The 17,169-nt window shown below is 39.6% G+C and overlaps 1 protein-coding gene across 3 annotated transcripts in view; it reads right to left on the bottom strand.

Annotated features, from left to right (window-relative positions):
• The window catches only part of Hpse2 (heparanase 2 (inactive)), a 585,409-nt gene that overhangs the window by 138,782 nt on the left and 429,458 nt on the right, over positions 1–17,169 (bottom strand). For all 3 annotated transcript variants that reach the window (XM_035443067.1, XM_035443068.1, XM_035443069.1), the window contains 2 exons: positions 6,573–6,679; positions 1,983–2,097 (listed from right to left, as the gene is read on the bottom strand). In XM_035443067.1, coding sequence (XP_035298958.1) covers positions 1,983–2,097; positions 6,573–6,679 — 222 coding nt within the window. The remainder of the gene's footprint in view (positions 1–1,982; positions 2,098–6,572; positions 6,680–17,169) is intronic.

Genomic DNA, 17,169 nt, shown 5'->3' with positions numbered 1-17,169 from the left:
CCCAGCAGGCTTTATTTAGAGCAGTTATGATAAACTACAATTATCTTATATATATATATATATATATATATATAATATATATATATATAATTTCTCTCCACACTGAACAGGGACTTTGTTATTTTGGTTCATCAGAGATTCACTGCCAGGGATTATCAATAAACAGATGAAGGACGTGATGAAGATGAGTGAATGAAATTTGAATGAAGGAAAGAAGAGAAAAAGGAGGAGTGCAGTTTTGCTGATTCACCAGATAAAGGAGCACCCTGCACCTGTGAACTGGTAATTATTGTCTGCATTGCTGAAAATGGTACCTGCCGCAAATGTCAGCATGAGAGTGTCCATGACCTCCCTGGTTAAAGCTCGCCAGTGGTTTATCCTACTGCTATGATAAAAGTTCTGTTGCCTTGAGCAATCTCACTCCTGCCTACTTCATTTCTATGGAGTCTCACCCTCCGTCTATGTCTCTCTATGTCTTGTGATCTTGTGTTTCTGCAGGGTTAGCCTCTGCTCTGTTGAGAAAGTTGTATAAAGCCTGCATGTCTGGCTTCTTACCACTAGTTGCCTCTTTGCTTATATATTATACACTCAGAAAAGCCCCTCAGTACATCTAGGAACCTTTATCATATTCTATTATTTATTTATTCATTGTTGCTCCCTCCATAACTCCTGCTGCTAAAAACTATTTAATAATATTTATTCCAAATAGAAGACATGCTCTATGTTTAATATTTATAACTTGAATGTAGTTTTCTAATTATTTTTGGCTTATTTTCACAGGTATATAAGAACAAAATAAATCTCTGTGGTTCTAAATGGAAAACTCTCCGCAGTCCTTCTTACCTCAGTCTTGCATACACACTTTGAGACTTATTTTTGTTTTGTGAAAAAAAAACAAACAATCCCACCAATTGGTTTCAATTTTGAGTCTTGGGAATGATACTCCTCTGGGCCACACTATTCCTTGTTTTGGAAGGCCTTGTGACTTGGGGTTTGGAAGGTAGAAGCAGTAGGGTAGAAATAGGTAAAGGGCAGCAAATGGCAGGAACTGTTCCGGAATGTCTTTATTCCCAGGACTCTCAAGGCAACAGTAACTTAAGGCACAGGATCTAGGTCTAGGGATGCCATTATATTCCCCATTCCCTGTCTCACCCTCAGTGACCTTGTTAAAGGAGATAGAGCATCTCTAAGGACAACCACAGGTTTGGGGAGAAGAGTCTGACCTTCCGTCAGGACTGTGCAATGATATAATATCATATGATAGCCACATAAAAGAATCATCTGTGTGATATTTCTAAAAACAAAACCAAACAAAGCAAAGAAAACGACAACAACAAAGCCCCAGCTTTTCTGGGCTAACTGAAAATTCTCTGATGATTATGCAGCAGGCCACTCAGAACTCTGCCTTGGGGCAAATCTCTTTATCATCACTTAGGTGTTGGTCAACATCTAATCCAAGTGCACTTTAGCCTAAGAGATGGGCTCCCATTGTATCTGATCTTAGAACACCCCCATCTGCTTTCAACATGTTGCATCTGACGTTAACTAATGTCTCCTATTAGCATTAAAAGAAAACAATCTGGAAAAATCCACTCTCAAGCATAGTTCAAACAGGCCACAAGGAGATGTGGAATCTTAACTGCACAAAGTTTGCTGAAGTAATAGTAATGAACTTATACATTATACACACATAAGTGTGTGTGTGTGTGTGTGTGTGTGTGTGTGTGTGTGAGAGAGAGAGAGAGAGAGAGAGAGAGAGAGAGAGAGAGAGAGAGAGAGAGAGTACATGGGCACGCGTGAGGGGAGTGAAGACAAAGCCCATGGAATAGTTCATGAAATCAAAGACAAGAATGCTCTGTCTGATTTATGAAAGAGACTGCCAATAGCAGAAGGACAAACATTCTCCTAGTGTGGAAAAAGGCCTGATCAAAAGAACCAAATGATATGGAAAGGAATTGGGCATCTTTATCCAGCTTACTTACTGGTAAGGGGTTAAAATTCTGGTCTACCAGATGGTTGTATCCATGGTCGAAAAATGAGTGCCGTATCACCACATCAATGCCCTGATTGGCCAGCATTCCTAAGGTGTTTAGCCATCTGAACAAAAAAAAAAGAAAGAAAGAAAAAGAAAAGAAACATATCAGAACTTTAAAACAGCACTATATGAGAACTGAACATATCTGCAACACACAAATAAACACCACCTTCCTCCCCCAGGCACCACCAAATTTTCTTGGTGCTTTGGAAGAGAAAATCATTTTCAGTGCTGAACATGAAGCTGTAAGAGGTCTCAAAGATTTTCAGATCTAATCTCTTTATTTCTCAGGAAAAGAAACCGAAGTCTGAGGGAATAAAACGACTTGTTCATGGTCATAAATGTATCACAGCTTATGAGATATTTTACTTCTGGAATACTAACAAATGAATACTGTGACCACTTAGAGCCCTGATGTGTCTTCCCTGACCACAAACATGCAACCACAGCATTTCACAGTGCACCTTGTATCCTCTGTCTCCACACTCCTAACACCACACACTCTCCACAGGATTCTAACTGACATAGGCTATGACCTATGCAAAAACCCCTTGTCATTTGGTTTCCTCATATGTCACTGTCCCAGTCAATGCAATCATGCTTTCCTCAACACCACAATAAATCCTTCACAGATTAAAGCATGTTACCTTAGGAAACCTTCCTTGACCAAGCACTTATCCCTGACTATGCAAAATGCCTACTTTACACAGCATGCTACTCTTTTAAGAAGCCCGCTGTCTAGGCTCTTCCTGAACTCCCTTCTGACTCTGCCTTTATTATCAACACGTTTAATTCTTTCATCAATTTAGGCATTTATTGTTTTTTCTCTCTGTGTTGCCACTGCTGAAATATCACCTCATCTTTGCTCTTACCTCAAACTTCATTCTCCACAGGTCTAAGTTGCACAAAACCACCTTTGAGTAGCCAATATAGCATGCTCTCTTGCACTGACCCGTCTTCACACATGTTTTAACTCCTGCTTATCATTTCTTACCTACCCTCCTCTAACTCATTTCTTTCCATTTGGCAAATTGTTTACCATATGAATCTCCAGAACAAGTGCTCTTTTCTAAACTCTGGCATCCTGGTCAGCAGCATCACCTTTTGCTTTCAGAGAGCTTCTTTGTCTATGCCCCCTGCCAGCATGGGGGATGGTGAGCATCCACCCACCTTTCCCAGTTAGTTACAGGTCCTCAATCACACAGAATTTGAGCTTAGACTCAGAACACCCAACACAGTTCCTGGCATGGTGTAGGTACACAGCACTGTTTAGGTTGACATTTATCTGGATAAAATTAGATTCTAGGAACTTTGGAAATCACCATTCAGCACATGGGAAAAATTACGCATAGTTATGATTTCCCAAATCTGAAACCATATGGGGCTCCAAACCCATGACTTCTAGAATTAAGTTTTTCCTTGCTGGAATAAAGAGCATTTCTAATTTTTATATTATGAATAAATAATGTTCACATTCTCAAATCTTTTTTTACATTTACAATTTTATTTTATTCTCATAAAATGAACACATTTACTGACAATTAGGGTTACAGAACCAAATCCCAAAGCAAAGAAAAACGCAAAAACAAAAGTTTTAAATAAAGGAAAGTCTGTGTACAATACAGCAGAACCTTTGTTGTGTTAGTTTTGTCACACTGGGACACTGTGACCCAGAGAATTGAAATGACTTTGGGAACATCACATGGCAAAGCTACTTGCCTTTATTATTTTCATTAGTTTGGCAAGCCTGTGAAACTAGGATAATAGGTTCAGCTCTTGCTCTGGTCTTGAGGCACAGTAGCAGATGGATTATCAAAGGATGCCCTGTGCTGGAGCTATAACACAGACTCTGGTTGAAAGCCTCCTAAATCAGAGCTCTTGCCATGTTCAAAAAGTACAAGTACATTATGGTCTATCTTCAATATTTATCTATAAGATCAAACATGGAATTTCATCTTCTAGAAGAAATAAAATCCAAGTAAATTCGTAATCACATATGTGAGAGCCCTTCGGAATTTCATCTTCTAGAAGAAACAAAATCCAAGTAAATGCGTAATCACATATGCGCGAGCCCCTCCACCAGAAGCTTCTGCACAAGTACACAGGGTGGTCTCTTGGTGCTTTGTGCATGTACAATGATCCCACTGCTCACTTGTTCTGTAGTCATTCTCCCATTTCATAAGTGTTTATTGAACATCTATTATATATTACTGTATGCTGGTAGATGCTGGAGACACAGTAAGTAGTCTAGCAAGATGAATTTGCAGTTTTCCAAAGAATTTCAAGACTGTGGGGATAGCAATATCCTCAGTCCCCATTAGCAGATAATTCTGATTCATGCATGCATTTGCACGTGCTCTAGGAACTTGAAAAGTCCTCCTAGGAAAATGCCACCCTTTTGTATGCTTGCTAGCTTCTTAGAATGCTACACCTGTGTCATTTTTATAGGAAGTAACATGTATCCCTTCACAAACCCAGCACATTGCTATGTGTTCCCTGTGGAGTTAACATGGGATGGATGACAAGGACGTAACAGAGAAGACCAGGAGCAGAATGAACTAGATTTTTCTGATCTCTGTCAACCAAGCACTGATGATTTGAACTACAGCCCAAATATCAAAAACCAGGTTCATCCGCAAAATCCACGTAGAGCTCTATGGATGTCTGGCTGATGTTCATGCAAAGGGGAGGGGTCTCTGTTTCAGCTGCTTCCATGAAGACCTATGGTACTTTTCATTTCACACCATTCCTTAAAAGGAGGAGTGCTCAAGAAAACTCAGAACAATCACGCTGCTTGCTGGACCTCAAAGCAGAATCATTTGGCGTCAGCTGAGATAAAGCCATTCCTGGGCTGATTCCAAGGGGTCCTTTAGTACTGACTGCCAACCTAGCTTTTTCCCTTGCAACAGGATTCCTATCAAACTAGTGGGGAGTAAATTATGAAAGAAGTCTCTTAGCAGTGCTGCATTAAATGCTGATTCACTCCATTTCATCCATTTCAACCATGTTTATTGGACATCTCTGGAAACACAATGTTAGATGCTGAGGTTACAAACATGGAAGACCCAGAGTAACACCATGAATTACCCTGAGCAGTTATCTTCATGTACATTGACATGATTCCATCTGCAAATGCCATCTGCTTGGCCAGCTTGATCTGTTCTTCACAAATATATTAAAGAAGCTGTCTCAATGGAACGGAACTGCATCTGTCTAATTAGGAACAGCTGTTAGTAGCAAAACACATAGCTGAGGGTAAAACCACAGTTCATGTATTGCTCAGCCAGAAAGCAAGGGCCAAAGGACCACAATGGACCAGGAAAAAATAATTTGGTTAGTCTCTGGTTGTGAGAGGTTTGTCCTGGCTACATGACACTGGAAAGCCAAGCAGAGCTCTATGCTTCTGGCTCAAGCCATTCTCCAGGCAACTACAGTAGTCTTCATTTCTCATCCCTTCCAAGAGCCTGTGCACATCATTGACAAGGCCTAAATTTTAAAATGCTCGTCAGATTATCTCTCTCATCTCTGAAATCTTTAGTGGCTTGGTATGAGCCCAGAATAAGGCCCTCATTTTCTTTAAATAGTTTAAAAGGCCCTCCATGAACTGGTGTAAACTCTCTTCATAGTCTTAGCCTTCATTCCATCCCTACTGAATGAAACAAGGCTGCACACTGCCCCTCAGCCATGCTTTTCCAGGGATGTTTCTTCAGCCTGAGGCACCTCACCATCAGTTCTGCCAGTCTTCACCCACAAAACCAGAGCACTTTTCCCACGTCCCACACAAACGCCCCCTTTCTCATGAAACCCTTCCTGATAATCCCACTTAGGGAAATTCTTTTTTCCTTTGCAAGCCCATCACTTTTTTTTCATAGCAAGGTTGTGGGAGACAGAAGGAGCAGTGGTTTGCTGTAGTGGTGAAAAAGCTGGACTCTGGAGCAGGTTGTCTGGCTTGAGTCTGATCTCTGCCACCAGCTAAATGAATTACCTGGGCTAACTTACTTCCACTCTGCCCTTCAGCTTCTTTGCCTGCAATGTGAGTACAATATTAGCTTCTGTTTCACTGGCTTACAACAGAGACAGTAGCATCAATCTCACTGGTTGACAAAGTATCAAAGCATTTCAGACAGTCCTTGGCACCTGGTAGATCCAGAATTCTTTAAAGACTTATTACAGAATAATTATTCTTTGCAATATAGCTATCTCTCCTACTAGTCCCTCTAGTTATGTTTCTGCCTGTTGCCACCTAACTCCCACAACTGTGGTAAAATGCAGACAGGAGAATGACTGGTATTGACTCTGAGGTTTAAACTATGGAGTTTAAACTCAAGATGTCATCTGTGTTCTGATGCTTATGTCTGACAAAATGTTAGTAGCTGGAGAAGTGACTAATTACTGTTTGTAAGGTGGTTAGCTACATCTACAAATGAATAGATGATAAAATTGGAAATGATCTTTGCCTTGCCGTGAGTAGTGAGTGGGTTATAGTTTCACTGTCTTTTCTAGAAAGTTCCTGGGAGTGAAAATGTAAATAACTTACAGGAATCCTGCAGCATAGGAATCTGACAGATTGTTTGTGCCTCCAGCTGAGGTGGTCACCACGCCTTCCAGCCAAATCTTCTTTCCTGGAGTGTATGTATTCACCACCTGTGCATACAACAGAAGAAGAAGAGATAGATGAGATTTTAAAAGCTGTTCCCAAACGAAAAGCATTGTCGGAAGTGTCTCTCATTCCGCGCTCCCAAGTGGTCACGATTTGTGCTTTGTTTCATGAAGATGTGTATCTGTTGCTTTCCTTTTACAGGAAGACCATAGGAAAGGAAAAAGAGATGGTCTACTGTAGTGGCTAAATGGCTGACTCTGGAGCAGACTGTCTGGAAGGCAGAGTGAGTTGCCACATGCATCAAAAGCATTAATGTTCACACTTGTTCATTTTTCTCCTTAAGTCATCCCAAGTGATAGTATGATAGGACAGATGCATATTTTAGAGTGTAAGATGACTTTAGGGATGCAACATCCTTCACTGGAAAAGATGAACCACATCGTGTTTCTATATTAACAGGTACCGAGAAGCAATGATTTTTAGGACCATGTTACAGCACTGCTATAATAAAATATATTGTCTATGTGTCAGAAGTCATGATCCATGAGAGGGAGAGAAAAATGTTCTGGGGAGGTGTATATTGGGCATGGCATGTATATTGCAACCATATTTTGAAGACAACTGAAGTAAGTATAAAGAGAAAAGTCCCTGACCCCCAGGTCATATCTGCACAGGGAACTACAGCTGCATGCCTTCCAGGCAGAGGCAAAGTCTTGTTAAAATGTGTCCCTCTGAAGTTTTGAAATTACCCAGTCTCTCTTCCACAAGTTGGAGGTTGGCCAAACTATTCAGATCACGGTGCAGATACCCTGGAAAGCAATCAGGCAGTTCTTGTATTGGGTAACACTAGTAGCTTCTGAAAGTACAGTCTGAGTTGCAAGCTTGTCTATAGCTAGTTCATCTAAGGAAATAATAACAACCAGCAGGAGTGGTGACCTATAGGATTGAAACAAGGAAAAGGCAATAGGGGGATATGCTTTCAAATTGGCAACCAATACTGGTAACCTGTACTCAACCTTATAGAGATGTTGGTAAAAGCCTATAAACACCTCAGAACCATTCAACTGTCTCCCAGGGTAACACAATGGGAAGTGTTTTTCTTGTGGTTTCTATCTTCTGGTGGTCAGAAGTAGCCTAATGTAGTTATTCCTCCTTTTATTTCATATATAGCTCTGAGAGCTGAGCATATCCCACAAATATTTGTTGCCTCTGTCCAGAGAAGGAATGAGAAGCAAGTTCCTGCTGCGTTACACTAGCACCAAGCTCTGGCTGCTGCTATAATGGCTAGGGTATGAAGAAAGACTGGAGGATTCTGGAATATGCAAGGGAGGTTGATAGAGAAAACAGTATATTTAGATACCCATTAATGTCTTCTCCTAGACATTTTCACTAAAGCCATTGTTCCTCAGGTTTCTAAAGAGAAGAGTACTAAGATTTCACCATGTCACAATCAGTGGTAGGTATCCATAGTTAGAGGACTGAAATACAAAATGTATTCAATATATAATATGAAATACTATGCAGCATTTGGAGCAAAATAATCACAATTCAGAAACACAAACAGGCTTTAAACCTTCAGTAGTAAGTTAAAAAAAAGTAACATGGAGATATGTGGTATGATGCTATTTATATGACCATATTAATATACAATAATAAAGAACAAAGACACATCTGTTTTAAAATGTGTCAAACATAAAATGAAGACACAAAGAAAGGAAATAGACAAAACAGAAACAGGACCTTTTGTGAACTGATGATTTGCTGTAATTTGTGGTGGAATATACTACAGTGAAGCTCTATGCGCCTTAGGGCTCCCAGAAAGACTATATGTATTTATCTGAATATATATGAATATACAATACAAGACACACACCTACACATGTGATCAAACTCACAGGTCGGCATCAGCAAGTGAGCGCACTTCTTCCTAGGTTTAGCTTCCTGCAACTGCCCCACTCCCATTTAGGAGAAAATTTGCATTGTTTTATAACTCACTTCAAATTGGTATTGGCAAAGTTACTGAGTTTTTCAGAAACAAAACTGTAAAATATTATATAAATTAGATGGAAGTAAGGATTCTAGCCAATAATGGCAGGAAGAATGAGGATTATGGTGGAGGCCACATAGGCATGTTGTTAAAAGTTAGAGGGCATATGTTTAGCAGGTACAAAGCAAGGGTTCAATTTCTACAGGTACAAATAAGACAACACCCTCCTAACCATGTTTGTACACTGAAAGAAAAAAGTCATCAGGGCTGACATCTTGTTTACTGAGAAGCAATTCTCTCAGTCTTTTTAACACTGCTCAGAATGTCCATCCCAAAGGGATTTAGAAATCATAACCTAGGAGAGGATGAGAAACACCTTAACTGATTAAAAGAAGAAGCATATAGTAAAATTGAAAATTATGTTTAGATATAATTCCTTTAAATATACTATATCTGTGCATGTAATAAATGTTTTGCTTCCTTTATAATTAATTAAAGCTGAAGAGTGTATTTATGTCCACTTTTTTAAACCTTTGGCTTCCAGGATATTTACAGTTTAAATTTGTTCCCAGAGACAGATATTGTAGCAAGGATACTGGAGAAAGGGTGTTTGGACATGCCAAACAAAATGATAAAACAAAAGCACAGAGAGCTCTGAAAACATTATGCTAAGTGAAAAAGACTCAACATAAAAGGTCATGTAGTATGTGAATTTATGTGAATCCATGTATTTAAAACAGCCAGAATATGTTCTAGGAAATCCATAGAGGTGCAAAGTTGATTAGTAGTTCCACAAGGTTGAAAAAGAGGGGGAAGTTTAAGGTGGGAGACAAGAGGGAGTGACTTACTAATGAGTATAAGGTTCTTTGTGAGTCTTGAATATGTATTAAAATTAAAATGGCAATGATTTAAAATTTTTATGAGTATACCAGACTTTCATATTTTAAAGGGGTGAATTTTATAGTATGGGAATTATTTCTCCATGTCTGAACATTTTCTAAATATCTATCTATCTATCTATCTATCTATCTATCTATCTATCTATCTCATTAGCAAAAGGAGAGATAGTATCTAAACTTGTAAAAATTATAATGTAGGAAGAAGAATGTACTCTGAGACTTCTGATATGATCACAAGCTAGCTTTGACTTATGAAAGTCATTATCTTGAACTTCATTAACATTTAAAGGCATGGATTTGGAACAGACAAACTATAAATCCCTTCTGAAAATAATATATTAAAATGTATTAGTATTTTATAGGATGGATGCATGCCTCTTTGGCACTTAACACTCAGATGTTAATATTGCCTTTGATTATGGCCTGTTGAAACCCATGAATTATAATAATAACTGATCTATAAAGACATACTAACTGGTGTATAGTGGCATCAGAGGAGTAACGGCAGGGGAGTAACCAAACACTGTGGGATTGCATCACAAGATGAAATCCCACACTTGGCACCATCATCAGGCCAAGAACCTATAGTTAGACAAATTATAAGTCCCAGAGAAGAGGTTATTAGTATTATACAGCTAAACAAATTTACACTGATTCCAAATAATACATTATACTCATAGACCAATGCATCTTTCAACCCTTATCTGAAAAGCTTCTATTTGCAACAGTTGGTGATTAACACAGACCCACAACTGACCAATATGCAAGGAACAAGAGACTGTAGACTGTTCAGCCCTAAAAGGAACATATATACCATATCTTCCTTTCACCAAGGCTCGGGGATCACTGTGGAAGAGTGTGGAGGAAAGAGTATAAGAGCCAGAGGTGGTAGACTACTACAGGTAAAGAGTGTCTTTTAGATACAGCAGGGAAGCTGTACTTATGAATTGATAGTGGTTGCAAAAGTCTGTACAAAACCTGTGCAAGCCCAAATCAGACAAAAATCTCAGCAAGGAAGGAGAAGTTAGGCACAAATTCTACCTCAATCTGTGAAGCTCATGACAATTGCTAGCATTTAGGAAAGGGAGAGACAACTTTTTCTCTGAGTGTAGCCCTTGGTAATGCTGACAATGTTCCAGTGGAAGAATGCACATCCAAGAATATGTGAGAAGCACACATTGGTTTTGATGGGTTTAAAATAAAAGATACTAATATGGGTAGGTAGGGAAGGTGGGTGGATCTGAGAGGAGTTTCGGGAAGGGTAAATATTAAAACATTGTACAAAACTCTCAAAGAACTATTTTCTTTAAAGCATGTGTTTCACTACAGAACTTACAATTAACCAGACAGCAGGGGACAAATAAAGGTTAAAAAACACCTTTGAGATATCATTTCAGACCAGAAACAAAGAACAAGATTGGTAGGGAATTATTAAAATTATATAATAAAATACAGAAGAGGGTGAAATCACCTAGGGAGAATATTTTATAAAAACAGGGTAGAAAGAATTAAAGATTTCCATTAAAAACATTGAGGCATTCTCAAATGCTTTAATCTGTCGCTTCAACAAACATTTATTAACCACTTGCTAAATGCTAAGCAGACCTCTAGGGGTAGGAGTGTTGCCAGGGGTTTGCACTGCTGTCATTTGAGGAAACAAACAATAAGTAAACAAACAAAAAGAGAATTTTGGTGATAATAAGAGCCAAGAAGAAAATGAGACAATAAGATGCTAGGAAGGAGCTTGTCAGGAAGGAGAAGGATGCTTTAGACAATGGTCAGTGAAGAAACCTTTGCAAGGTAGTGTCTGAATTGAGACTTGGTTAAGAGAAGCCAGGTTGTTAATGCTTCCAAAGGAACAGACCAGAAAATGGATGTAAGGTGAAAACCGGACCATTTCTTGTAGCACCAAAGGAAGGCCATCTGGAGTCCAGTACATAAAGAGATGAAAGATTGAACAAATGAGGTCAGAGAAGGAAGGAGAGCGCTTTCATTCTGAGTGTGACGGAGGCTATTGGAGGGATTTGGCAGGAGAGCGGTCTGATATGACTTATGTCAGATCATTGTAGCTGCTATGAGGTCATACATAAGTCTTAAAAGGATTGCGAAACCTGTAACATGATATACAAATTAAAGGTTCTGTTATTTCTATGACCACTTTGAGCCTCAATGTCCTTATATATAGATGGACTAATACCTGGCAGGACTCTACTAAGGATCCCAGCTGCTTGACAAAGAATAAATAACACGAGGCTGGCCAATGACAGGATAATCCTGAGCTAGTGGAAAGGATGTGGACCCAGAGCGTGAACATTGATTTATGGGAGCCCTTTAAGGTGAAGCATGAATTCAGAGAACTAGTCCAGATATTCCTAGAGTCTGGCAGTAAGATTTGGAACCATTCATGATGCTTCCAGGAAGCCTTGACTGTGATCTGTTTGAGGGCAGGAAACCCAGTCATGTCTTCTTTTTTATATATTATTATTATTATTTTTAAATTGTGTGTGTGTGTGTGTGTGTATGTCCCTGTGTGCCTGTGTGTCTGCGTGTCTGTGTGCATGTGGGTGCTGATGCCAGTATCGAGCTCTTCAATGTGCCTTCTGGGAATTGAACTTGAGTCCTCTGGTCCAAGAGTAGTACTTGGTCTTAATTGCTTAGCCATCTCTCTACCACACCGCTCAGTCTTATTTTCTTGTGTTTACATCCTACAGAACTTGGGCTTCACTGAAAATAGGGCTTTAGTAACACATAGGGGCTGATGCAATACCAGACCTGCCCTTGTACTAGCTCACAGTAAACCCCACCCTTGAAGAAAACTATATGACTTAAGAAAGGGTGATTAAACATGTCAAAGGACCAAAGGCCATGTGCTTCTTCTTGAAAATACAAGTGTTGGGATTAGGAAAAATAGAGACACACAGTGAAAACCTCTAAGAACATCAAAGATCTAGTCAAGAACACTGCTTATTTATTTGCTAAGCTTCAGTGTAGCAGCAAGTCTTGATTTCTAAGAGGAGAAGAGAAACCCTGACCCTTGCATCATGTGACTTATATATGAACCCCAACAAACTCACAAAGGCAAACTGTCATCCAACATGATTTGAATGTCCAAGAACTTTATGAAGAATCGTTATGACATTCTGACATTGAAAATAAGAAGATAGTCATGTCCAGCTATTTTGTGAGCAAGTTCAAGGTCAACACTTGGAAGCAGAAAGTGATATGCTGAATTTGGAGGGGTAATTTATTTCAAAGAGTTCAAAGACTACTTCTTCAAATGAAGATATGACTCCAGAAAATGTTTGAAGTTATAAAAACTATGTATACAGGATCCTACAAAGTCTACTGACACAAAGTTAATCTGAATTCTCTTCTGACTGTAGGGAGAACAAAAGAAAATAATTTTTTATTTTTGTTCTCAGAGCTGAGGATATAAAGCACCTGCTCAGCCTGCATGGAGCTCTGGGCTCAGCCTCAGTTAATTCTTCCCACAGCATTATGATTGGTGAGGTATTATTCAGTAGTGGTTATAGGCACGGACTCTGGAGATAGAATGCTGTGTTTCTACCCTGGCCTTCCTGCATTTTCTCTGTGTGACCTTGAATATTTAAAATCACTTCTTCGTGTTCTAGTGTAGAATGGAATGCCTACCCCAGTGTATTTATGCTTTAACTAATTGATATTTGTAAAACAACAACAACAACAAAAAAACTTAAAAACAGTTGCTGGTGTATAGTAATCACTTAACCCCAAATATTTTCTGGATTTCTCTCCTTGTTCAAGGTACCTGAATGTGTCTAAAAAGTTTAACATCAGCATTGATTGCTCTTCCTTTAGACTTGGGCTAATGGGTAATATCCTAGATATATGTTTAGCACTAGGAAAGGGCAGTTTAGGATTGAAAATACACCTGGATAATACACATAAGAATAATTAGCATATATACCCATGTGCATTTATATGGAGTATAATTAGAATATACTCACCCACTCTCAGCATGAGCTTCCTGTTACCCACATGAACAAAAACTGCACAGTGAGGTAAAACTTGGATAAAAACTAAAGCAGTTATCTGTCCTGGGAAATATTCCTAAATGCACTAATGTTGAAAGTTCAAGGAGTCAACACAAATGAGCAAATGTTTTCTATGCCTTTTCTGTTGAGGCCATGGTGGGAAACTTGATGAACTGGGAGTCTTCCAAGAACAGAGAAGGCCAGCATGGTGGAGTGTGGAGGAGGTATGGATGCTGATGCTGGGAGCTGGTGGAGCCTGGGGAGAAAATCAGCCTGGGCTGAAGAGGAGAAAAACCAAACAAACAAAAAGGAAAAAAAAATTAAAACAGCAAAAGCAGATGGAACCAGCTGCAAAATTCCCTCAGAAAACGAAACTCTAAAAAACCAAGGGCTATAGTTCAACACTGTGGTTTTCTGGTAAATATGATTCTCCCTGTGCTGGAAGAGAGAAAAGGAGAGGACTTTGGGAGTGGAAGCGCTCCTGGTGAGAAATGGTGTGCCAGGGGAAGTTATCCTAAGGATACACTAGGGCGGGTGAGGGTGGGGGCTGATGTTACCTGCCTGAGCATAGGAGGAGGTGGGCTGCTTAGCTCCCTTCCAGCTCTTTTCCAGCCCTGGGGCCCATGTGGTCAAGGGAGCTCTGAGGCACCCAAGGGAAAGTCTAAGGAGTGGCCATCAGCTGTTCACTTCCCCATCCACTAGAGGCAGAGAGACATAAGGGGTAAACTTTTCCAGATCCCATCTCTTACATTTCAGAGACAGGGACTGAGTGAGAATGTCTGGTGTGTTATGTGGCAACAGTGAGGGAGGGCGTGGAGTAGAAAAGGTGTTTGTGACAGAGGGGAGGTAGGGAGAAGGAGGAAGAGGAGCACACTTAGGGAAAATACTCTTGATTTAAAAAAAAAATAAAGTAGGAACATAGCCATTTCTGGGGCACATTTTCCAGACCTGTTCTTCCTTTTCCTGTGGTCCCTTGATAAAATGCCTCTAATGCTGTAATCTACATCTTTGAAAAGACTCCTGAGGGCCTGGCTTCAGGCGCTGACTGTGCGAGAGATGGTAGCTTTGTTGCAGCAGACATGTTGTTTATGGTTATCCAAACCAACACCTTCCTTAATGAGAAAGGAAGCAATAAAACAGGAACAGTGGACAGGCCAGCTGGGCTAATCAGACCTGGCAGGAGTCCCACCCTCCAAAAGAAGCTGGAGCCCATTAATTCCAGGATCTCATGGACTTGGGAGTCACCCTTCCCCTGAACTTCACAAGAGCAGTCGCTCTAAGTAACCAGAGCAAGCCCCCTATATGCTGCGCACAAAGGCTGCTTTTAGGAAGTCTCTCCTTGGTGTTTTCAAACACAATCTAATATTCCTTATTCTCTCTCTCTCCTCTCTCTCTCTCTCTCTCTCTCTCTCTCTCTCTCTCTCTCTCTCTCTCTCTGTGTGTGTGTGTGTGTGTGTGTGTGTGTGTGTGTGTGTTTGCCACCATGTACATGAAATAGTAGGCCAGACTACTATTTCAAGGAGTCAGTTCTCTCCTTTCCAACATGTGGGTTTTAGGGGCTGGACTCAGGTGACAAATTTTGGTGCAAAGCGTCTTCACCCATTGAGTTACCTAGGTATCTTCAGGAAGCTCCTTACATACTACCTATATATCTTCCTCACATTTCAGAGTCTTGACTCTTCATTGTACTTGTGAATGGTCAAGGTGAACTCTCATATTATTTGATTTTTACCCATCTTTTGTGTATAGTTGCTGACTTGATGCTACCAACTTTACTGGACAAGGAGGGGATAAAGTTGACTCTTCTCCTTCCCCTCTGTTCCTTCCAGAGTTTGGAGCCTCCCAACTTTCCTTGTCTTCCTGCCATTCTCCTGCCATATGTACATAGCGGTACACACACACACACACACACACACTGTAAAGAATATTATATTCTTTTCTAGACCAGCCTCCACCCTGCTGCCCTTGGTTAACTTTGGAATCCCTTCCCAGCTTTAAGACTGTCAGTGTTTTTCCACTGTATTGCCAGTCACGGGGAGCAACCATTTTGTTGTTGTTGTTCTCTGAGAGGTCTGTTTGATCAACAGAAGTGAACAATAAGTAAATTGCATCTGATGTTACTGCAATCAGCAACCACTGACCACAGATTAGGACACTGGCTGCTTTATTTAAGGTGGTATTTACTACCTTACATAAACATGGCTTAGCTTCCCAGTCTCTATTCCTAGCCTATAAAACTCAGGCGGGATGGTCTTACTGTTTTAGAAAAATGTTTCATACGTTTGCTGCTTGTTTTCTTCAACCTGCCCCTTACACCCATGCTCCTGTTAGTTATTTTCAAGGATTATTCTAAATGTTATTTTCTCTATGAAATATTCCTCAACTCTAGGGAGTTTCCTTCTTGTTTCTAAGTTCTAAAGTTTTTGAACCTATCTCTGATTTTGATTTTATTGCACATAAATGTAACTTTATATTTTCCCCTTTTTTTCATGCCACATGAATTTCCTGGTAATGATTTTATTTAATATTTAGTCAGTAAATGAGGATATTTTATTGATGAAAAGACTAAGTATCAAAGAAGACAACTAACAGCCCCAGCTAGCAAGGGTGAGTTTAGGGCTCTGTTAGCTCCTGACTGAATTTCGCTGCTTGAGGAGAACCACAAGCCTTTGCTTGTCTAAGCTGCCTCTATATTTAAAATGTCCTCCTTAGTTAGACAAGCTGGGCTTTTCTGAGTGATTCGTCCCAATATCTCACCACATTCCTCTTATTTCTTCTGTCTATTGTCTATGTGGTTTCTTTTTATTCTCTTTCTGCTATATTTGCCCAGGTTTTTGGTAGTAGATCAACTGTTAGTCTGTTTCAGTGACATTTTTTGGCTTTAAAATTGTACTCTGTGTTCTTGTTATTTCAAACTAAAGAAAGGTAACATATTTTGCAAAATAATGATGTATCTTCCAAAATTCAATGCTTTTGAAATCAGAGAGTTTTTCATAAGCATTATCAACTGAAACTTGTCTGCAGTTTATCCCATTTGCTTCTAGTGGTTATAAAGTTGATGGTGCAGTCTATCAATACCTGTGCCTAAAAATCAAAGCTATTAAAGTTAGTAAAATGGCAAGTATGAAAACCTTGGTTCTCCTATGATTAGTGTATTTTGGGATAGCTCCTTCTATAATACCCTTAGTTCCTTGTGTGAAGAGCAAAAGCTAATTTCTCTTAGCTCATGCTTTTCTATTTGCATGGACAGAGCCATCACACAGGCTCATTTACATGGAGATCACAGAGCTTATGCTGCCAGATCTTCACTTTCATAGGTGGCTGTCAGTGTCAGCCTCGCTAAACTTTGCAAAGAGGCTTTGCTTCCTTTCCCTTAAAGAGGCCCCTATTGCATAAGACTTAAGCACCATAAAATCTGGGTCATCCATGGATGTCATCCCAAGATATTAAGTTGTATACTTTGTATTTGTGGTCCTCAGTGTACTCTTCCTTTGATATGCTTTCTTGGTTTCTGTTATTTTTTTACTGATATCTACTCTTGAGAAAGTATCTTCTATTTGAAACTAATATCTTAGTATGGAATTCAACCAAAGCAGTTGTCATCTTGCTAGGTTGTTTAATATTTCACATCATAT

The sequence above is a fragment of the Cricetulus griseus genome, chromosome 3 (assembly GCF_003668045.3).
Source record: "Cricetulus griseus strain 17A/GY chromosome 3, alternate assembly CriGri-PICRH-1.0, whole genome shotgun sequence".
Taxonomy (NCBI): domain Eukaryota; kingdom Metazoa; phylum Chordata; class Mammalia; order Rodentia; family Cricetidae; genus Cricetulus; species Cricetulus griseus.
Note: the sequence above shows the minus strand (reverse complement) of the source record. Positions and strands in the feature narration are given on the sequence as shown.